Source organism: Sparus aurata, chromosome 1, assembly GCF_900880675.1.
Source record: "Sparus aurata chromosome 1, fSpaAur1.1, whole genome shotgun sequence".
Lineage (NCBI taxonomy): Eukaryota > Metazoa > Chordata > Actinopteri > Spariformes > Sparidae > Sparus > Sparus aurata.
The window spans coordinates 11,691,433-11,715,479 of record NC_044187.1 but is presented as its reverse complement, the minus strand read 5'-3'; the positions used below and the strand labels follow the sequence as shown (position 1 = coordinate 11,715,479).

The window sequence follows — 24,047 nt, the reverse complement described above, 5'->3', positions numbered from 1 at the left end:
AATGGTGGCTGGTGTGATGGACTTTTTTCTTTTTAGCATTTAATAATGAACATTTAATTAACAAATCCATTCTTCAGTTGATTTGTTTTGTGAGTCATTTAACATTATTGTCTCCATGCCATAACAACAATGCAGGTGTTCAACACAGAAGGGGAGTTTTTGCTGAAGTTTGGTTCGAACGGCGAAGGCAACGGCCAGTTCAACGCCCCCACAGGAGTGGCCGTGGACGTCAATGGGAACATCATAGTGGCCGACTGGGGCAACAGCAGGATACAGGTCAGTTCAAAACACCTTGCCTCAACATCCAGGAGTAGAATTATTACACCTTGCTGCATCTTCTTTGGATTTTTGATTCAGGCATGTGTCTTTAAAGTTAATCAACTGTATGCACACCTTGCAGACATAATGCCAAAAACTGCAAATTAAACGGATGATGGAGCTTCTTCTGTTTGTATCCCAGGTGTTCGATGGCAGCGGCTCCTTCCTCTCCTACATTAACACCTCAGCAGACCCGCTGTACGGCCCGCAGGGACTCGCTCTCACCTCCGACGGACATGTCGTGGTTGCGGATTCTGGCAACCACTGCTTCAAAATCTACCGCTACCTGCAGTAGCAGCTCTTCTTCCCCCCAACGCACAAACTGTACAGTGTACATAAACTCTCACATGCACTCACTCGTACGGAGACAGGTCAGCACTCACCCGCTCACCCAATTCATCTTCGAGCCGTGCTGTCGTCGTGCCATCTGTTTGACTGTTCCACGCGTGAAATAGAGACAACAGACAGAGTCTTCTGTGGTTTGAATGAAGTGTGAGACGCCTGATTGGTTTCTTTGAGGAGTCACTTTTAAGCTTTTTCACATTCCATCATAACTACGCGGATTCGAGACACAAAACTGAAACATTGTACATACATGAGACCTTGGATTTGTTGAGACGTCGCAGGAAAAACCGAAATAATTCCATTGCACTTTTCCTAACTGATACTGGTTGGACACTGTGTTAAGTAAACAAGCACTTGAGTCACCTGAATAAAAAAGGGACTTCTATTGATAGGTCCAGTAACTGCAGCTTCCTGTTCGATGCTCTTGAGAGTCCTCACATTTTGCCTGTACACGATAAAGACAAATCTTCCACCTAGTGTAGGAAGCAGGGTATTTTAGAGCATGATTAAGCATATCTGTGCATGCTGTTTTTACTAAGAAACACCAGAAAAGCTACTGTGCACTCTAGAAGTCTGTTTCAGGACGATACTTAAAGGTGCGATATGTAAGAATTGTACTAACTTACCAACTTAAAATCATCAACAGAATGTGACGGAACAAAAGTTTTGGCGCTACGACATCCGTGTATTGAGTTTTGCTATGTACTGCAGTTAGCATGCTAAGCAGCTAGCCCCAGCTCCATTTGTTAGCGATGTGAACACCAACGCTCCCGGCTCGTACCTGCACGGCTAAACGAGCTAACTAGCTAATGACAGCTAGAGTTGGCAGCAGTTAGCGGTTACTGTGCTGATATGCTGCCCCCTATTTGTTTTGAATATGAATTAGACAGCTGGCAGATTCCTACATATTGCGCCTTTAACTACATCATGAAACTAAAAGTTAAAATTGAAGCACTATTTCAGTAATACTTCTACCTGTATGTGAAAATGATAAGTCGGTGTTCTATGTCATCACTTCAAATTAACACACACGTGTTTCTGAAAATATGCTGGTGATTTCTGCTCAATTGGTCATACAAAAACACATGGTGTGCTTGTGTGTGCGTGACAAGTGCGAGTGTGTCGTGATCAATAAAGGTACAAAACAGAAGCCACTTGATATGTTGACCTCTCTGCTGTTTGTGTGTGTGTGTGTGTATGCGTGTGTATTCGGTAAGAAGCCTCTTGACCTTTCGACTTTCAATCCGCTGTGATTATGTACAAACATCGTAGAATCTGTTGCAGAATTGGAGTAATTAGATGACAAAATGCTGATAATAAAGTCAGCAGGGTGCGACAGTCCTCACGTTTAGGGTTTGTTCATCAATCTGACAACATCAGACGCAGAGCTGCACAACTGTGATCACCTTCGCTCCCCTCCATGTGCTCTTATGCCATTCAAAGAAAACCTGCAAGACTACTAACAAGTTGTGTTTTAGTCAGCCGATCCGTCTATCCTCCAGAAAAGATGCAATGTGTAGTTCAACAGTCGAGTTGTTAAAATGCACCGTGCTCCTTTTAGAAAAGCCTTAGTCAGCATCTGTTTTGTCTCCAAGCACACAGTTTTCATTACTTGTTATCCTGAATTTGGTCATCCATTTTCTACACGATCCTGTTAAATTATTTGTTTTCCATTGTCTTGTTTATATTTGTAATGCCAAATGGAATTAAAGTGCCCATAGGAAAGAATGCTGCGTTTGTTTTTTTTATTTTGTGTTGGACATGCCTTACAACAAAGTAAGTACACTTCAAGTTCATTTTATCAAGTAAACTTCAGTGTAGATCAAGTATATTTCCCAAGACTAATTTGTGTAGTCTACTTACAAGTGTACTACTTCAATACTTCTTGGGACTAAATTGATCCACTTTTTAGTTTTATAAACATTATACTTCTGAGCACATTTTAAGTGAAAAATTTGAACTTTGACTACGCAACTGGTTGCATCTAAGTTTTATTTTGTACTGCAACTAGGCCTGTATTGTGAATTATACCAAAAGTGAACTTATGGGAACTGGATGTATACCTGTAACCCATTTTCAAAAAACATACTTTAAACATATGTAAGATTATGTACAAGTATAAGTCAAATATACTTAGACCTTTCTGTATACTTGTTATTATAAACCTATTACACCTATGTGTATCTCTGATAAGTACATGGAAAGTAAACTGAAAAGCATGCTTATTCTTGTTTGTTGTTTAAAAGAACTATACTAATAACACACTAGAATAATCTTATTTTTTATAAGGGACACTGTGTGTTGATAACAAGATGCACTTGTTATCAACTCTATAGCAGCTGAAAAGACTGTATTGTAATCATGTCAGAAATGTCCTTTGCATGTTCACGATCCTACACATTGTAGGATGTCCCCCAGCAATGAATGAATCTGTTTTCACTATGACAAAATAAAACCGGACGTTTGAACAGCAGATTGTAACTGTTGTTCATTTAATCTTCATCCAGTATAACAGCACACTTACAGAAATTCTTTTGAATGAAGTTAACAGTCCTTTCGATTTTACACCAATCCATATTTGATCAGTGTATTAATCAGCCAGCAGAGAGCGCCAGACAACCACATGTGAAGTTTAACAACAGCGCTCCTCCCCTTTAAAGAAATGTTGCGTTCGATTACAGTCGGAATACAAACAAACCTATATCGGACAAGATGTCATGAGCGACTCAAAACTAGGGGTCGACCGATATAGCTTTATAAGGGCTACCGATTATTAGAATTGAAACTGAAACTAGTTCTGGTGGTACACAATCAATAGTCCATAAACAAAAGAGGTCATAAAAAACCTAGTGTGTAAAAGTAGTTATTACAGTCCCATACTCAGCACCGGGCTGGATTTGCTGGAGTTTACGAGGTACAGTGAAGGCAGCAGAACAGTATGTCATCGCTCCGCGGGAAATTCAGTCCTGCACCGCCTCCGTCTCCTTCTAGTTTGGATTACAAACACAACAGCTTTGTAAAACATCTCAGGACGCAAGCCCCCGAAATATTAATGTTAGTTGGCGTTGCTGGTGCAGCTAACACAACAAAATGGTAAGCAGATGTTCACCTTTATCCGCCGTTAGTAGTTCTTCACAGACGCGTACGTGTACAAGCTAGCATTAACTCACCAAGCTAGCTCAGCTCCTAGCTAACGTACATTTAACGTCACCTAACCCTCATAAGATGTTTTTTTGAGTAGACACCAAGCAATAAGTTACCAAATTACACGACACAGGGTCAATATTTGTAATGAAACAGGACCTTCTTACTACGTATCATTCATGTTTTGCTCCACCAGTGACTGGATGTCATTAGCATTCATTATGTTGTGTACATGGAGGACAGATGATTTCAGGAACACACTAAAGGTCTATTCCTGTTAACTGTCAGGAGGTATAACAGAGCTGGTCAAGTGGTAATAAAATAATATTAGCATGACTAACTTCGGTGTGAGTAATGCAAATCTCCATCCGCCAAGATTACGTAATTTCTTCCTCGCTGGTTGGCGTGGAGCTCGTTGCTGCCTGTGGTGGCCGGAAGCAAAATTACAACAACACGAATAAGATAAGACTATTAATGCCTCAGAAATACATAGTCATAGTCAGAGGGAAGAGAACAACAGTGGCTGAGTTGTAGATAAAGATGTAAAACAGAACAAGCAAAACAAAATTAGAATAATCAAATGGATTGTATTGATATCGCCCAGAGTCACAATCACATTGCCTCGTTGGGCTTTACAATCTGTACAGCGAGCGACATCCTCTGTTCTTTCATCCTCGATTCGACTCAGGAAATCTTGCCATATTCAAAAAAACCTCTTGGGTGAAAGGACATCTTTCATACGAATCCCTCATGCAATGTTTACTGTACGAATGCTTCCATCTTATTCTATTTTCGTATTAGTATATGTTGTACCATATGAGCTGCTGTCGCCGAATTGATCAAGACCTTATATTACATTAAACCCTCTGTTACAGTCAAAGAAGAAAGGACTTAGTTTGGAGGAGAAGAGAACCCGCATGATGGAGATTTTCTTTGAAACGGTGAGTTCTCCCTTTCAGGTGACCGTATAACAGTTTCAAGGCGCCGTGTGGAACTTGAGAGTAAAACGAGGTACTGCAGAATGTGTGTAAAGTCACATACTTTTGTCCACAGGCAACTGGAGAGATGAGGAAGGTCTCATTTATCACGTCATGTTACACTCCGCTCACATATGGCCTATAAAAAAAAGTGATGAACACATGTAAATTGCTACAAGTAGGTACATAGAGCCCCTTTTGAAGGAGGAACCATATTAATGTAACCCATTTATGCTGTGTAGATTACATTGAGACTGCATGAATCATCAAATGTACGAGTCAGAAAATAAAGGAGAGTATTAACTTAATGTTGCTAACATCGATTGAGGCTGCCTGCTTTTGAGAAGGAGATAAAAGCTAAAGGGCAAGCTAGTATCAAAACTTAAATGGACCAAGAACGACTTCATATTCGAGCGACACTGAGTGGTTTTTAGTGTTCTAATTTTAACACCCTGTAACAGACACAGAACAGGCTTTTCTGAGAAGAAATGCATTAACGTGGTTTTCTCACATTGACCCACAGTACGTCATCTGCACACAAATACTTGTGTGAATACTAAATTGGCCCAGCAAAGTCAGGTTAGACCACGTTAAAAAGAGATCATTGCAAAATTTAAAAAATGCTGATAAAATATTTGTCTTTTATTAAGCATCTACAAATTCACAGATTCTGAACTTGGAGTGGATTCAATTAGATTAGTTAGATAAATACATGGAAAGGCAATGTCAAATTACTGTATATTTTTTAAAACATATATATGTTTAATACATTTCCAGGAATCCCAAATTAAAGTGCAGTCAAAAACACAGATGCTGTCACGGATGTAGATGTTATTAGTTTGTTATTTTATGATGCTGTCATAAATAATGATTTTCCTTCAATATATTCTTTCGTCCTCCTTGAAGAAAGATGTGTTTCAGCTGAAAGACATTGAGAAGATCGCCCCGAAGACGAAGGGCATATGTGAGTAATGATCAACAGTTTTAGTAAAGAAATGTTGTGAAAACTGAATTTCTTTACAGTGGTCCAGCTACTCGAGTGTACACATGGCAGTCTGTTTAAAAAATGATGTTCAGTATATGTTTGTGTGTTTCCCCTAGCTGGATACTTACCAGATTAATTAAACATATCTAAAGGTTAGAGGAGGTGCCACCTTGTTTGTTTGCATGTTTTAGCCTGTTTACCACACTGACCTCATATTTCATCCAGTCAATCAGCAGATGTTTGAGTGTGACATGAACACTAAATGCTTTCTTGAAGTTTATTTTAACCAAAGCTATGTATAGTTGCTTTCCACTTAAGTTAAAAGTCTGCAGTTTCACACTCAGATCCGTCAACCATAACTTGAGACAAATCCCACCCAAAGCAGACTCTTGTAAAAGAAGTAGTTTTTCAAAACATTCTGACCAATTTAAAACTTTTCATGATTTTGCTGAGACCAGATTTTGTACTTCAACAGGCACATTTTCAAAGATATAAAAAGTACGGTTTAGTTTAGAAAATTATAAAAGCATCATTATGAATTTCTGTTCCTTAATTTGGCACCCCTACAGTTTTGGATTGCAGATATACCACTGACTTGCTAACACAGCCAACATCAAGCAAGTGCGAGAACACAAGACATGGCAAGCCAGCTAATATTACTCACTTGTGCAACAGCAAGAAGGCCAGCTTGACGTCTGTCTTACAGCATTTTAATAATGACTAAAAGCCAGTCCGGTCCAGTTTGAGCCAGCTAGCTGCACTAACTGGCAAACAGCGGCTACACTTAGCAGTAAGAGGTTATTTTAGCAACAAGTAATGCCATCTGGCCATCAGGAAACTCCATAAATCACAGAGAGTTGAGTCAGAGTTGCAGGAGGACATCAGTGAAATAACTAGAAGACATTTCCTACATAAAATATGATCCAGTTTCACCGATATAGAATAGTTGGTGGTGTGTGAGATGGTGTCATAAATCCTGAGCACTTCCCACAGGAGGTCGTACCTGTTCACCCAAGTTACATTGTGCAAGAGCAGACGTCGGCGTCTCAGAGTGGGACTGACAATAGCACCATTCTCCCTGTTACAAGTTGCTTTACTATAGTTTGAACAGTAGTGGATTTAAAAAGCCGATATCATAATGGTAGTTTCGAGATTGATAGAGCCGGTAGCCAATTAAATGCCCAACACTCCTGCACAGACGACAGTGTGAGAAATTAACTTTGTTTTGTTTTTTTAGCTATTATTTTCCCCTAAAGTAAGTAATTCATTGACATGGAGTCCATGCAAAACAACCTGACTGGTGGAGGCTGCGCTACAATCGACCACTTTCTGAGCCAAGTTCCACCGATCCTAACCATTCCTATCAGCACCGATTAATCAGCCAAACCAATAAATCGGTCCACTTCTGCAGTATAAACCTGGACTGTGAAGGTAAAATAGACACTTAATGTTGCTCTAAGAGAACTGTAGTGTGCCTGAAGGGTAATAAATGGGATAATCATGCATGAACAGAAACTAAGTGCTATACCAATGTCATTTTAATAAAGTGCCATCGGTTTATTTTTACTAAGACCAGTCAGTGTCAACAGGCTTGCAAAATCACCATGGCAACCAGAGCTATCTGTTGCCATCTTAACTGTATTTAGTCTGTATAAGCAGAAGCAGACCTCTCAATGGCAGTAATCCCGTAGTGCAGAGGACTGTTGAAAGCTTTTGGTTTTTAAATAAAACATGCTCCCTCAATGTCAACATGGAGTCTGACATTGTGAGTATCAACAGGGAATTCATAAAAATACAATCTGAGGCTTTTAAGCGCTGCTTAGGAACCAAACTGTGCAGCGAATGTTTGGGTGAACCAAGGAGGGATCGTTTTAAAGTGGATATTAATCTGGAGAAAGTGGATTGTGTTGCTGTGATTAAAAGCACATGTCTATGACCCTGTTACTTGGGCATGGTGTAGTCACTGAGTGATGGGGGGAAGGGGGCAATAAGAGATCTGCATTATGGGCACTATGTTCCTGTCGAAGGGGAGGAAATGTGAGAAAAGGGGCCAAGAGAGTGATGTCAGCGAGATTGGAAAAAAGAGTGGTAATGACATGCTGGTTCCTGTTAAAACGGCAGAAATCCATTTCGAACACATGAACTGAAAAGAAAAAGACCGCTCTGAGGTCATGCACGTACAGAGTTTGGCTGGTCCATTTTTCATTTTCGATCCTCGTTTTTATTTTTGCTGCCGTTCAGCATTCTCTCAGGACTCTGCGCAGCTCGGCTCTCAACACAGCAGATAAGCTCTTTCAGTTTCACAGTGGACCGGCTGAGCAAACGTGTGGGAGTATCACATTTCACCGCTAACACTCTTCAAGATGGAACTCCAGCTCTATTATGTCCTCTCATGCAATGTTCTCTCAGATGAGCCTAAAACGGCCAGATAGGCTGCAGATGTGTGGGTTTAGTTTTGTGAACATTTGTGGTAAGCATGGCCAGCAGTAGAAATGAGACCTCTGATTTTTAACCCCTCGGTAGAATGCAATATTATACATCAGGTACATCTTAGATTCCCTAAAGTCCTCTTAGCTTGTAACAATCGCACCTCTATCATAAATCAGTCGTCCACAAATTAAATCAGTGATCCACATATAGCCTCAACTCTGCTGGGAAGACAGTGTAATGCTGTAAAATTGAGGATTGTTGACCTTTTTAATGTGGAAGATGTTATTTCTTCTTCTCTCTGCTGCTTTAAGCTCCCATGACTGTAAAGGATGTGCTGCAGAGCCTGGTGGACGACAACATGGTGGACTGTGAAAGAGTGGGTACGTCCAACTACTACTGGGCCTTTCCCAGCAAGGCCCTGCACGCTCGCAAGCACAAACTGGAGGAGCTGCAAAAACAGGTGAGGGGACTGAAAAAGGTGACCTCATATCTCAAAAGATGCAGATGCAGATGCTACTACAACCCGGATTCTAAAAATTACCCAGAGCATCTTTTTTTTGTGTTATGTAAAAATACATTTTCATATCAGCACATATTGAACAAAATGTACTTCAATACTGACATATATTTGTGATACATATCGTTCAGTCTCTAGTTACAAGCATAAATGCACAGTTACAGCTCAGTTAGATCAAGCAACAGATGTTTTGTGGCTATACTTGGATGTGACAACCTTTTGTTGCTCTTGACCTTTTCTGTAGTTCATTTTAATGGCAATATAGTCATAATATCTCACAGCACAGCTGTTGACTCTTGTTCAACATATTATTAGACACGATCAAATTCCATACTTCTTCAGTTGTCTGCCAACAGAGATCAGATGTAAAAATAAAAAAGGAAACCCCAAATTACAGAGAAGCCAATTCGCACGGGACCGATATAATTACATGACCTCTGTTTGGTGAAATATGGGAGATAATTTACTAATTACAATTTGCACTGTACAAATTAGCAACATGGCAAATCTGTATTACTCTGCACAGCACAGAGGCTGTGATGTACAGCCTCTCCTCAGAGTTTTCTACTAAACACTGATATATTATAAGAGGAGAAGATGGATTTTAACCAAAGGTTGATGTGGTCTCTGTTAGAAGCCACTTCTCAATGCAGTTTACAGTAAATGAGGTCAGCGTAATGTTGAGCACGGCCCAGAAAACACTTCTGGTAAGAGAAAATTAGAGAAACGGGAACAAAACACAAATGAGTTGCTGATTACAGGCAAGTTCCTGTGAGTGGTTAAATTCATTATTGTGAGGTTCATTTTCATTTTATTCTCACATTTTCTTATTAAAAAAAAACAGATCAATTCACAAATAAACAAAAAACACAAAACAAAATAATGCACCGTATTACTGACTTGGAGCTGAGAATGTCTCATGTTTCACTCGGTGGTTTCTGGGTGATATTTGTCATCACAGAAAGTAAAACTGCTGCTTGTCTTTAAATTTTTCAGTGTTTGTTGTGGCCCACTTCCTTCTCCTCTTGCAAAGCAGGCAGATAGTGTGAATGAGGGAGTGACCCCTCAGAGATCGTGTTGAAGTTCAGTGCTGTAGAGCCATTATCAGTCACATGAAAATCGCATGATGATTATAACCACAATTGATTCAGATGTTTATTGACTATTGAACACTTCTAACAACCACGTCATGAACAGTAGTGTTGCTTTTTGCAGGATACATGAGAATATCTTTACTCTGGGAGCAGTTTGGTGGAGGATCTGATATTGCCGTGTTGATGTTGTTCCTGGAACATTATAATTAATGTGTCTCCAGGGCATCATTAAAGCTGACCAATTGTGTTTTTGTAATATCTTTGCTTAGCGACTCCGGAGTGGAAAAGACTGGAAAAAAATGTGCATGGGAGAAGTTATCCTTCAAAACACAAGTTTAACGTTGTGGAATGGTCTATTTTAACCCAAACCATGTTTCCTAAACCTAACCAAGTATTTTTGTTGCCCCGGCAGAAAACAGAAAAGGAATGGAAAATAAGAAGTAAACTTAGTGTAAAATAAATAAATAAGTGAACACTATAATATGTTCCAAATGGTACATGAGCACCAGTCTCATTAGCTGAAGTCCTGTATTTCCTCCACTCAGCCAAGATGGCTTGCTCTACATTGTTTTGTTAAAACGATGGTCCTGAAACAACATTAATTGTAAATTCGACCAACGACACCAACACAGTGATATCAGATACACCTTGGTATTTTATACATCTAATGTAAAACTCTTTACCTCTAAGAATTCTCAAGCAAAGCAGCGGAAGGAGTCTCTACAGAAAGCGGTGGAAAAGGCCAAAGAAGGACGTCAAGATACAGTAAGAATATTTTCATATGCTTCCTCAACTTCTACGCAAAAATATATATGTTTCTGACAAAAAGTGATTAAATAAAATGAAAATACCATGTTAAGTGAGACTTATAATATAAAATGTGTGTTTGCAGAAGGAGAGAAGCTCTCTGCTGAAGGAGCTGAAGGCTCTGAGAGAGGAGCGAACTACACTGCAGGCCGATTTGGAGAAATACAGGGAATGTGACCCAGAAGTCGTTGCAGAGATGAGTGAGTACAAAGGCAACATGACCGACGTTTCAAAAAGTCAGTTTGACGCTTTAGCCTCATTAAATCACCTTCAATCTCTGCCTATGAAATAAAAAGCATTCCACTATAGTGGAAATTCAATCTTCCCTCTGTGAAACTCTAAATGACTAAATGTTTGGGAGCACGCCTCAACTTAAAAACGTTGATATTAATTTTTCAGAATCACTTTAAAACTTTCCCGACATAGTGTTGCTTTAATTGTCCACCTTAATGCACGCACACACTGGCTTGCCTCAACTTTCTGTTTCTCTTCCCCCGTATGTGTACACGCTGTTGACTTGCTCCACGGACAGTATGTTTCACAAAGTCAGCCCAAAAAACACACATCGGTTTTCACAACACCCGTTGCACCTCGTTGGTGGGAAGCTTGTTTTTGATGACACGGCCTAACGAAACAATCGAAACCAACAACCAGGTGCACTTACAAGCTTGTAAGAAATGTGGGCAAAAGTAAGGATACATTATGTAGAAGAGGATGCATCACAGTCTGTGCGTTTACAGGAAGGATGTACTACCACTACTACTACTAGGGCAAATTGGCCACTAGGTAATCGATCAAAGATGCTGCAGGAAAATAAAAGTGAAAAAAAATAATGTTAAAATGGGTCACCAAATATACTCGGGCAGTCTGCCAAGGAAAAGTCTGTGGGGAAACACTTTGTTTGTAGCTGGTGTTGACAGTTGTAGAAAGCTTCTAGTTGTGGCTGAAAGCTTTGAGGGATTTTTGGTTCTAAAAAAATAATTAGGCTCACCAGAGACGGACTGAAGCACTGGAGTCCAACATCAGGTGGCTCATTAAGGCAGGTGGAGCTTTTTGGCATCCGGCGAGGATCTGTTTTTAAGAAGAGACAAAGAAGAGAGTTGGGCAACGTCCAAGAAACAAACCATTAGATGTGGTGGAGTTGTGCATTAGGAGCAGAGTTATTTCAGTGCAGCTTCCCATAAACGTGTCAAGTATTGGGGGTGAAAGAAAATAAGGCCCTGTTCAAAAAACATTTTTCAGCCTTTTGTAGCTGTTCAGCCATCAACACAGAGAGGGATGCATTAATGGAAGTGATACCAGGAAATCCTCCAAATATCGCAGGCAATAAACTTGGCCACCAATCAAAATCACCTACTCAGTGCTAAAAAAAAACCACCAACAGGATGTGGGGAAAAAAACATTCTTACACCCTCAAATTACGTCCACACATTTCACTGAGCGGTATCTTGGCTGTTCAGTCAGCTCAGAATATAAGAAATGTGTCCAAAAGCATTTAAGAGATGCTGGGTATCTTATTACTTGATCCAAACGTAATGCACATGACTGCATTCATACGTGGTGCAGCTTTATGAATGCAAATGTTCACCTCACTGCATTGAAAGACTGCCAAGTCAACTTTATAGTAGCGTTGTCACAATACTGGAACGTTGAACTTTGATACAATACATCAAAAAATATTTCATACTCAGTGGCACATTCGCAGCCACAGCGAAAATTGATACCATACAGATTTTTATGAAACAGAGCTACAATATGACAACAAGATACAACATTTTGTGTGTTGGCTTGTCACAGAGAACAGCAGAATGACTATGATAAACCTTAAATATCGTACTTTTATTTACTATAACTTCAGGCTTTAAACTTTATAAAGAGCATGACTATGTGTCAGTTTGCTGTTGTGAGTCAAGAGGGAGTGAGAAACCACATCTGATTAAAGTGTGTTGATACTGTGGAAAATTAGTTTTGAAACTCTTTTAAATGATCAGAATGAATATGCATTGATAAATAACAGCAATGCTTTATAGTGTGTGTGTGTGTATAGATCAATAATCCACCCAAACACAGTGTTCGGGTGGAGTTCTCGCTGCTAATTTTACTACTGAGAACAAACATACATTCTTTCTGTTCCACTGTGAGCTAGGAAGTGAAAACTGGCCACAACTGGCCACTCGACATGCGTTTGAGATACACACTTGTGTTAGTTTTAAACTTTCAGCTTGAACCACACACTGGTTATATTTTGATACAAGAGAGATCCAGTAAGTGTGAAGAGTGTAAACCAGAAACATTAGTGTCATCGTTCATATCCTCATACTTTGCATGTCAGTTATAATTGTGGTCTAAATGAGCCTTGTAGCCTCTGATCTTTCAGCCTGAAGGCTTTGTACTTAAAAGTTTTAAAAGTGCAAAGGCCACAGGCCCTGACTTATCTACCAGCTGTTGCACACCTCCACACAATACACACAGCTATTAGTGGTATTGCAAAAATCCTCACCTGCCTGGTGTTCATGTTACAGCTGACCTGTGTTAAAGGGTGTGTGTTACTTTATGTACACATGTGACATGTGTGCTCTCATAAAAATATCTGGTCTGTTTACCTGCCTCCCCAGTGTTTCACCAAGCATGCATGTAGTCAGCACACAGTTCTCCTGGTTTTTTCCACTCCAACATGGCATTATTGTCCCGTCTATGAACGACCACATGCAGGGCTGCTCCTGGGGGGGGGGGAAGCTTTCTGGGGAAAGCTTTCTGGGGGCCAGACAATTAGGAGGAAAAAGTCATGTTCATTCTTATATATTTTATTTTTAACCAAACTATTCATAATTATTCAATAAAGCAACTAAGATAAAAGCAACAAGAGTTAAGGACAGGCAGGGAGGCTCACATTACAGGGTTCGTACAGGTGCTAGAAATCCTTGAAAGTGCTTGATTTTCAATGTTGTGTTTTCAAGGTCTTAAAAGTACTTGGATTTTAGTTTAAGTGCTTGAAAGTGCTTGACATTATAACTCTGTGTCTTGGCAAAATTGGGATCAGACTGGATAGTTTGCTTAGTACAAGGAGAAATAAAGTGTGTGTGTGTGTGTGTGTGTGTGTGTGTGTGTGTGTGTGTGTGTATCATCACACATGCAGCCTGGTAGCAATAGAGAAGGATGGCTGAGGAGAAGGTGAATTTGATGCAATTTGGACTGATGACATGTTCAGTATTAATAAACTTTGATGAAAAAGCGGTGAACATCAAAAAAGAAAATTACAGGGTGCTCTCAGGTCTCTCTTTGCAAGTATGGCTTCCCTTTTTTCGGATAAAACTTTGTGTTCTCCTTTAATTTCTAAAGTTTTTGCTGTTATGAAACATAATTTTAGATGTTTACAGCATAAAACAATATACATAATTGTGATAAAAAGTGGAAAGTGCTTGAAAAATACTTGAATTTGACATTGAAAAATGTGTACGAACCCTGACATTAGAGCTTACATTACAAGGCGAGAGGTGGCAAGAGTGAGTGAAGTTGCCACCTCCACCCGTGAGAAAGAGGATGATGTTGATCATAGAGAAGATGTTCTGTAGGTGTTGTGATCACATGAACATGCAGGGCAATTACTCCTGACTAATCAACCTGTCAGAGGAGGTAACGCCTGCACACCTACTTCCTGCCACGGAGGTTTAATAAAGGCTCAGTCTCGATCCGCCATCAATCTTCATCATGTCTCACTGACAGTCCGTTTTCCAGAAACTACGTGATGTGTGTATACCCAGCCTACTCTTCAAACAGTGTGATGTTTTGAAAATGTGTTGAAACAAAGTACATTTTGGAGCTCAGGTAGGTTGTCAGTTGGGATAAATGTTAGAGTTATCTCACAGTTCAGATAATTACATTCACTCAAGTCCAAAAAAAAATTCCATAAAAGTGCTCTCATCTTGGTTATAATCTATTATTTAAGGCTAGATTTCTCATAGAATTTAGGCTTCAAATTTCTTAATTAGGATCGAAGTGTAAAAGGAAAGTGAACTTTAATCTCAGAGAAAAAGAAAACACAGTTTGATATTTTTTCTTTTTACCAAAGCAGGTGCCCCATTTGAACTGCCACAGAGTGTACAGGCTAGATATTCTCTACACTGTTTAGTAGAGACAAAAATCAGTTTGTATTTGGTGCCAGAACAAGCTAAAATCCAACATTTCCTGTAAATGTTTCATTTGGATCCCAGAGAAGTAACTTTATGATCACATTTGTGGACCCTCTTGCAGAAACTCTGCCTCTGGTGCTCGTGATAAACTTAGTGCCAAGCTTAATCTCTGCAGCAGCTGTTAGAGCCCCAATCCAAACCCCAGGAAAGTCCAAACTGTCGAAAAAAAGGTTTTTTTTTCTTCTTGAAATATTTACACTCCTAATAAATCATTTAATTAGATTGCATTGAAGTTTTATATGTTTATATGCCAAACTTGTCTTATAATCCTGTTGCAAAATGAAACTGAGATATCCGATGTTTAGATTTATTCCCATCAGGGGGTAGTTGTGTAAGCAAAGGCCTTCATATCTGCAATATCAACAGTGTGAACTCTTGTGTGCTGAGTTTCTCTCTGACTTTTAGCAGTAGTTTTTGTTGATCTGGTAAAAGCAGGTGCCCCATTTGAATTGTTCTACTTCTGGCCAATCACAATACTTTGCCTACGATAACAATAGTGTCACAATACAGCAATTCTGCAATAAAACAGCAGACTGCAGGAATTAAAGATGCATTCATTTCATTGTGGTATCAGTTTCACAGAATATGACATGAACTGAGATGAAACAATGTATAGGACAGTGCCCAGAGTCTTTATCTCAAACATGGACTGCAATTTGTCCATGTGTCATCATTACAATGTTAAAAGGGCAACAAGCCTAACAGCCAGAAAGCAGAACAGTTTCTGTGTAAATTACATTTACAGAGGTTTACACCACAAACATACAGATAGCTAGAAAAATACATATATTTAGCACCAGTTTATCAAGAACTGTGTTGTAAGACAAAGCAACTTGATATATTTTGTCCCACCGCTAGTTCTGTCTCCCTCCACTGTAATTTGAGGCTTTTGCAATCTATGTTATGTTTCGACTTGTATGCGCATGATAGACAGTGAAAATCATATGATGTGATATATGATGCACCCAGATTCAAGAGATAAACTTGAGTCAGCGAGACGGAGAAAGAAAATAAGCTTCCTCTCACTTTCTTTTGCAGTGTTTTCACATTAATCACCGTCTCTACTTGCCTGCAGGTCTTATTTTCTTATTAACGACACGCGCACACACACACGCACACGCACACGCACACACACACACCGCACACACACACCGTACACACACACACCGCACACACACACACCGTACACACACACACCGCACACACAGCTTTGTAACAGATAACCATCTCCCCTCAGTGAAACTTGAATTGTGCTCTGGGAGATATGTGCAGAGTTTATGATGTTTTGTCTGCCGTTGAGAGGGACGGACTGAACTTGCAGAATGGGCTCAGACCTGTTCGTGCAGATGGAGTTCAGAGTGAATTATAAAAGCAAATGTCTTGTGTGGAGGATTGTAACAAAGTACATTTACTCAGTTACCACACTTGTACTGTAAAATGCTATTTACGTACTTTACGTAGGAATATTACTCCAGTTATATAATACAAGTGTATGTAAATTACTTTTACATAAACAATTACCCTTAAATTACATAACTATGGGCAATATGGCGCTGATGAACTACTGGATTAAATTAACCCAGTACAAATGGGTTATTTTAAACCTACCCAAATGTATTAGTTCTTCCAAAAGATGATGTGCTTACGACACTTACAACTGCAAAGGATACACACATTACTAACTATAAGTAGAACATGGGTGAAAGTAAATTATAACAGCCTAGTCTATAAAACAACCATCATGTGGGGTAGTAGAATTTGAGATTTGAAATGATTTATAATTTTATAATCATTTATAGAAATGACTCAACAAAAGAAGCGAGAAACATTGATTGATTTATTGATCTAAAACTGTTTCAGTCGATACTTGGCGCCATTCAAGAATTAAAAATAAGGTCAATCTTAATTTGACTGTTGTTCACATGAAACCAGAACCACACTGCTATTTATAATTTACTAATTATCGTGCACTGGATTTCTTTGAGATGTCGTGTCCTCTGAGCGTGTTTGGCTGTGGTTTGCTGCACCCATTGGTAACAATAAGCTGTTATGGCAACAGGTAGGGTTAAAACCACCAAACACTTTGGTGACTCCAACTAAACACCAAAATGTGTTTTTCATTTTTAAGTGTTGCTCTTCTCCTTTGATCAGACCAGCTATGCTCACTGCAGCCACAAATTAAGTTTTAGTGGCGTTGCCAACAATGGGGCAGCATTTTGATTCAAGTTGGATTTGTCAGGTCAAATTGTTTGACAGCGGTTAACACACCTATGAAAACCAAGATGCTGCTGTTTATCAGTTGGAGGGCAGAAAATCATAACCAGAGCCACATGCATGGCAGATATGACACTATAATGAGGGAGTTGCACATGAATGTACCCATTTACAAACATATTGAAAGGAAACCAGAACAGTAACAGATTTATTTATGTTTTTTGGAAGGAATTAGAATTCTTAAATGACTTGTTTAACACAGGAACAGTTTTTCCGATTGTTTCCTTTCTTTCCTTGTTTGTTTTCAGCTGCTGGTTTCGTTTGATGGTTTGTTGAAACGTTTGTCCGCTCGTGTACCCCATAGTTGTGTTTCCACTGGCATCCAAAATGTTCATCTATATTGTGAAATCATAACTTCTCCAGCTCCATGAGTCAGAAGTTATTCAACGCAGTCCCTCCCACCTGCAGCTGCTGTTTATTTTTGTGGATATCTTTTGTTTCACTGTGTTATTATCAATAGATGCTGAAGTGATCTTGAATGGGGAGGATTGAGAATGTGTTTGCCTTAAAGCTTCTGCAATTTTTGCCGCCAGTTGTGACAACCATAGGAGATATTTATGCTGAACTTGGACCAGATCGCTCAAGAACGGAGAAATCTGCCAGACTGTAAATTGAGCCTGTTCTAAAATAGTTTATATTGGCTGGATTTCTAGGATGGAACAGCCTCAACAACAGCCAAATAAGGGTCCCTTGATGGTAAATGTGGATTTATAAATGGTTTTCTTTTAAGCTTCTGGTAAAAGGTAAAGCAATTTAGAAACTTAATGATGTTACCTGCTGTTGTATTAGGATTTCAGGCTTATGGGTCACCAAATATGCCTCTTAAAACTAAAGAGCTCAGCAGTTGAAGCACATTGTTGAGCTCTATTTCAGGTTTTCTAGAGCTACAGCTGCTTGGGGAGGTGCGGGCTCAACTGTCCACTTTAATGTAATAGTAAATCATCACTTGTTCATACAGTATAGCTGAAGCTATCCAACCATCACATCGCTGACCAGACTTTTCCTCCATAACGGATATTGTTTGCTGCAGACTTTCATTTCTGTCCGGCTGAGGTTTCGCATTTGTTTGGCCTATTTTACTTACACACAGTATGAGAGTCGCTCTGATGTTCTGTTTAGTTTCCCTTTGTTTTAGAGCAGAAATGGAAAAATAAAGTAAACATGAACATTTTATTGAGCGCATTAAGTCTTTTCCTTCCACTTGTGTACATAATTAATAGTTATATTATTCATCTTTAACCTTAACACACATTGCAGAAACAATGTATAATGCACATATTGATCATGAATTTTGTTTTGCAGAAAAGTCAAATGTTGTCGCAAAAGACGCAGTTTCCAGGTGGACAGGTGAGTCAGTTTTTTTTTTATATTCATGCACATGTAAGTCTGGAATCAAGCTGCAACACTTAGTTGATTATTCAGTTTGTTGGTGTATAGATAAAGAATCAGCAACTATTTGATAAGTGAAGTAGTCTCTCAAGAAAAATGGCAAACATGTCATTGTAAATAACAGATTGAACATTTTTATGCCTCCAACGACAGCACTGGCCGGTGGCGTTGCGTTTGGGGTTGTCCGTCCGTCCCATTACTGAGAAAGCAATATTTCAAGAACGCCTTAAGAGAATTTTTTCAAATTTGGTACAAATTTTCTCTTTGACTCAAGAATGAGCTAATTGCTGCCAAATGTCAGAGGTCACCTCAAAAAATACCTTTCTGGCCTCTACTCAGCAAGTCGCTAATTACAATGAAACGTTACACAAACGTCTAATAAGATAACATGATAAAGTTATGACATTTGATGTCCAAAAGATCAGAGGTTAAATACACTGTGACATCATTATATTCTGCTGAAAAAAGTTCTGGCCACTATTCAACAGCGTAGCTCGGGAACGGCGTCTTGACTGGCGTGCAGAGACATACAACGGTGATGTGGCAATTCTAGTTTTGGATAGATGTTGTGGTAAAGGAGAATATTAACGTCACCTTGACTTAAGGGAATTGTGATGGAGTAGTTCTAATTGTTTTTTTTTTTATCCAAACAAATAGTTGATAATAAGGAAATATTCTGACAATATTGAAAATAATCAATACTAGGGCTGCAGCTGGCAATTATTTATGCTAATTAATCTGCAGATTTTTTGCTCTAATCAGTTAATAATAAGAAATTGTGAAAACCATACCATAATTTCAGTCAGCCAAAAGTCCAAATCCTCAATATATTCAGTTTTCTATCATATATGACAATGAAAATATAACTACAAAATCAAATACTCACATTTGAAAAAACGTAACCACAACGATTAATTATCAAAATGGCTAGCGATACATTGTCTGTTGATTAATGATCGTTCAGCTCTTCATTAGTTGCAGCCTCAGTCTGGATTCAAGAACACAGTTATGACTGAAAGCTGCTTGTGTACAAACAACTCAAGAACCACTCTCGGCTTTTTCCATTGATTACTCTCAGATTCACAAAGTGCAAGCTGTAAGGGCACTTTGTGTGTGAGCGCGTCACCTCCCAGGAGTCAACACTTTGACTCTCTGTGTGCATTCGTCGACCCCAGCGCGTAACCTTGGATACAGCTGACCTTTGGGGATGCTGTTAAGAAGCCTGGCCTGTGGTGTTTCGACTCTTCAGGTCAACAAAGTCACGTTGTCAGTTTTAGTTGGCACATTTTTGCTTTACTTCCTTACAATTATATTCATTTTAAGAAGCCGTGAGTCATTCCTGCCTCTTGTCATTCCATGACTTGTACTTCCCTCATCTGGGGTGAACACTACAAAATGAATACATGTGAGCGAGCAGTGAGCATAGAAGTGTTTCCTCTGAGTACTGCATACAACTGCTGCAGTGGACCAAGTGCAATGCATTTTTTACTACTCGCTGTAATGTTCTTAGCGGTCTTGTCGCAACTAACAGCCCTGTTTTGTCAATTCTCTCAACTGTCAAACACAAAAATCAACATGATGCCACATTTTCTAGACTTTGTGGAAGACTTGGCTGCATCTTTGTTAACATTTACATTTACATTTAGGGCATTTACCAGATGCTTTTGTCCAAAGCGACTTACAATAAGTGCATTTGTCCTAAGGAGGAAACCACTGTCGATAAAGTAAGAATGAAAAAATAGAAACAGTTTTCAAACCTTCATCTGAGCATCATGGCTGCTATTTATCAAGGACACCTTAAGTAACATTTGTTTGCCTCTTTTTTAAAAAAGAAAACATTTTAAACATGTACTGCTACTATTGCTGGCATTGTTTCAGCGTCTAGATGCCGTTTTGTGGCTTTCACCAGTAGCATTGTCACACTGAGACACACCCACATATAAAAGTCTTAAACCACGCCCTGAGATAGTTGATCACATGCACTTCAGCTTCTTATTATAACATCTGAAGTGAAAGGCATTACTTTATTGACTTAACCCTCATGATAAAACAGGCGTTAATCTACAACTTGTGTCATAAAACACTTGTAAAAGGCACTTTCACATCTTCAATTCATAGAAGCTCATCTTCATAATAAAATAAACTACAATACAGAGAACATAAAGTAACTGTCATGTCTAATTTCAGCCACGTTAAATATTACCTAGGCTACTTGTGGATTTACAAGCTGGTATGTGAATGAGGTACAGCTGTATAAATTGTGCATTTAGTTATGTATATGTTTTCAAATTCAGTGTTTGTATGACTTCAAACATCTGCAAGGTAATCAGAAAATTAAATAAATATTTTTAAAACCAAAAGAAGACAAGAGTTTTACAGCCACACAAATCCAGGAAGCACTCCTAACCTTACAGTTTGTGTTCATCAACACAGATGTTGATTAAGAAAAATTAATTTGCATTAGATTGAATCAGTCAGTTTTGCAAATATTCCACCTCGTCTTGATGGTTTAGGGAACACACAAAAACAGGGTTCCTACATCTTTTCCATCATCACATTTTTTTTCAAGCTCTTCAAGGTGCATTTTGAAGCTTTCCCAGCAACAAACATCCATGGTATATAATATATTTATAAATTATTATTTCACTTCATCACATTAAAACAGATCACCATCATCAGTCATTGTAAAATAAACTACCAGATTATGTTTTGTGCTAGCATTCTACAGAAAGGTGATACATTAACAGCAAACACAAAAAGGTTTCATGTTTTAAAATATATTTTGGATGAAGCACTATATAACTAAGTCATACAGTTACCATTTCCTTGAAGACACTTGTATGAGACTTGCAAAAATGCAAAGAAAAAAATAATGTAAGAATGAATAAATAAAATGCAATTAAACAGTTTGGGAAAAATGTGCAGAAACTTTATTAAATTCCATCCCACGATCGGCTCTACCTCTGGCACTTTGCAAGATTTGGCACTGAGTGCCATCACCCTCGTTTTAACCAACCCTACTCGTTCTAATTGCCAGAATTATTTTCAAGTAGAGATGGTCACTGGTGGGAACTGTTCTGTGTTCAGGAAGTATTGATTAAATCTTTAGCCAAAATAACTCCACTTTCGCCAAAACAGCATCAGTGAATGCTTCAGAGCAGCGAGACAGATGGTTTGTTCTTGGACTCGATCATCATTCTCAAGTCCAAGATTATTCTCATAATCCCAGACTGACTGTGCTATCAATGATGCGATATAACACCGGAGGGGCAAGTGCATCAGTATACTTGGGTTCATTAAACAAAGATCTTGTCTTGTGTTTTCAGACAATATTTTCTCCATCAAGTCGTGGACAAAGAAGAAGTTTGCCTTTGATGACGGCCGCATCAATAAAGCCTTTGGGATCCCCGAAGACTTTGACTACATGGAGTGACTGCCAGCTTCTCTACCAGAGTTTATGGTCATAATAAGGGAAAAAATTAGTATTAAAGCCTCAGTTTTGAGGCGGTAATACTGGGTCTCAGCAGTTCTACTTTATGTTCTGTGTTTGGGTGATAAGGGCACCAGGATTATTTTTTCTGGCCTGAAGTGGGCTTCAAATAAACGTATATCAGTATTTTCGCTGCAGCAGATGGACTTTATCAGCAGATACGTTGCTTTGGTGCAACCAGAGAAGAGAAGCCGGACCATTAGTGGCTGTGAGGGTTGAGGGGGTCCTGTGATAAACAAAACCCAGCAGTCTGACTTTTGGGACACCTGTTTGCATGAAAACTGAGAGCCCCGAGTTAATGATGGAAAGCAATCGATACCTAACACATCTGTGCAGCCAATGATCTAATTTATATGGTTTAAACAGATGGTTTGGAGTCAAATGCTTGTGCACTTTTTTTTCTCCGACGTTTTCCCTTTTTTAATTTCGCTCGAGGGGAAAGGGAAAAGGGTCCTTGTGAGCAACATCCAGTCCTTTGCATTCCTAGGAGAATTAAATAACAGAGGATGTGTTTCGGATATGTTACGTCTACGAGTGCTGTAAATGTTTAAAGTTCATTTACTTTTTGCAGAATCTCTTTTCTCGTGTTGCAAATAAAATGCCCCGCTGAGTTTTACGAGCCGTTTTCTGGACTCGCATTCCTTCCTAAACTTGGCACGCAGTTCACAAATGTACTCGTACTTCTTTTTTGTGCCTTTATTCCTTTAAAAATTGCTGCTGAAATATTACAAAATCTGTCACACGGGCACAACACTTTTTTCAGAGCTCGCACTCACTTTCTGTATGAACAAATAAGGAAGACGGGCTACAATGGCTGCAGCCTTGCTTATTTTCCTCCCTTTTTTGCTGTCAAACCAGATGCAAAACAGGTAGTTGTGTGTTCTGTTTTTACTCAGTGACCTACTTGCCAGAGTGTCTGGGTTTGTTGATTTAAATGTAATAGTGCTCCATGCTTGTCTTATTCATCAGTTTAGTCTGCTTTTCAGTAAATGAATGCCATGCAGGGTTGGTTTTTTTTGTTGATTCGACACTTGCTTTCCATTTACAATGTTTGCAGTTTGTATCTGTAACCATTAAAGAGGAACACGTAAATATTAAGAGGCGGGTTTTCTGTGAAAGATGTGTCCTTGCAAACACAGTGTGGCCCACTGATTAAAAAAGTGCTGGCGGTTTGCTATTTATAATATTTTCCTAATGCATAAGTCTATATATTCATACTGATTGGGATAATCTGCTCCCACACAATGTGCAGATGCAAATGTCAGTGCACGTACATGTTGTATATTTACTGTGGCAACCCTAAGCTCCTAATTAGAAGTACACTGGTGGCTGTAGCAACACAGATCCAGCAAATAAAAGGAATTTAAATGCTTATCTGGAGCTTGGTTTGGCAGAGCTGACACACCCACCGAGGAGTGTGTGTTCATGTGTGTACCTGCCCAACCTGTCTTAACTCTGAGTCACGACTCCCGACATGCTGCGTGTCAAAGCTCTCCCAGAAGGCCGTGCATAGTTTTACCTCGCTGTCATTTACTTAAGCAGGACTATTAATGGCAGCTGCTTTGTTGAACTCGTCTTGTAATTGGAGATCAACAATGCAATAAGTAAGCTGATGTAGCACTTTCCGTAAACTGAGAGTCAAGATCAAAAGAAGGACAAATGATTAATAACACTAAACTGATGCATAAATCGCTTCTTCTTTTCTTTTGTTGTAAATTACTGGATGTTTTCACCTCTTGGTTAAAGAGGGAAATCGCTCTTTGGTGGAGCTGCTAACAACTCATAACATCTGAAACAAGAAGTCTTCTCTACAGACTCATTTTTTACAAGGGGTCACAAATCAGAAAAGTTGTGCAGCACTGGTTTAATCTTTAACAATGCAATGTCTTTTATATTATCTTCAAGCCTTTTGTATGGGGAATCTGAATCGCTAAAGTAGATACTAACCACAACTGGCAGATATACAACATGTAGAAGTGTGAAAATGACTACATTCTTCTTTAAAATGTAGTGTTATAGTTGTAAGAAGTAGTAAAATGTAGCGCCACTGGATAATGTGCACAGGTCTGTAGAGTACAGGTCGTATA

General features: G+C 39.1%; 2 protein-coding genes across 7 annotated transcripts in view; both read left to right on the top strand.

The window, feature by feature from the left end:
* Positions 1-2,391, top strand: part of trim2a (tripartite motif containing 2a) — a 28,678-nt gene extending 26,287 nt beyond the window's left edge. For all 6 annotated transcript variants that reach the window (XM_030418684.1, XM_030418600.1, XM_030418758.1 and 3 more), the window contains exons 11-12: positions 136-276; positions 461-2,391. In XM_030418684.1, coding sequence (XP_030274544.1) covers positions 136-276; positions 461-613 — 294 coding nt within the window. In that variant the 3' untranslated portion in view covers positions 614-2,391. The remainder of the gene's footprint in view (positions 1-135; positions 277-460) is intronic.
* A 1,215-nt stretch (positions 2,392-3,606) lies between these two features.
* mnd1 (meiotic nuclear divisions 1 homolog (S. cerevisiae)) lies at positions 3,607-23,058 on the top strand. Its single transcript, XM_030419871.1, has 8 exons — positions 3,607-3,756; positions 4,683-4,748; positions 5,691-5,748; positions 8,511-8,659; positions 10,501-10,575; positions 10,703-10,817; positions 18,384-18,428; positions 21,797-23,058. Exons 1-8 carry the CDS (start codon positions 3,754-3,756, stop codon positions 21,901-21,903), a joined length of 618 nt encoding a protein of 205 aa, XP_030275731.1. The 5' UTR covers positions 3,607-3,753; the 3' UTR covers positions 21,904-23,058.
* Positions 23,059-24,047: the final 989 nt, after the last annotated feature.

Coding starts and splice junctions, on each gene's coding strand:
- mnd1 (XM_030419871.1), top strand. Junction 4,749..5,690: donor TGGAGATTTTCTTTGAAACG/GTGAGTTCTCCC, acceptor TCCTCCTTGAAG/AAAGATGTGTTTCAGCTGAA. Junction 10,576..10,702: donor AAGAAGGACGTCAAGATACA/GTAAGAATATTT, acceptor GTGTGTTTGCAG/AAGGAGAGAAGCTCTCTGCT.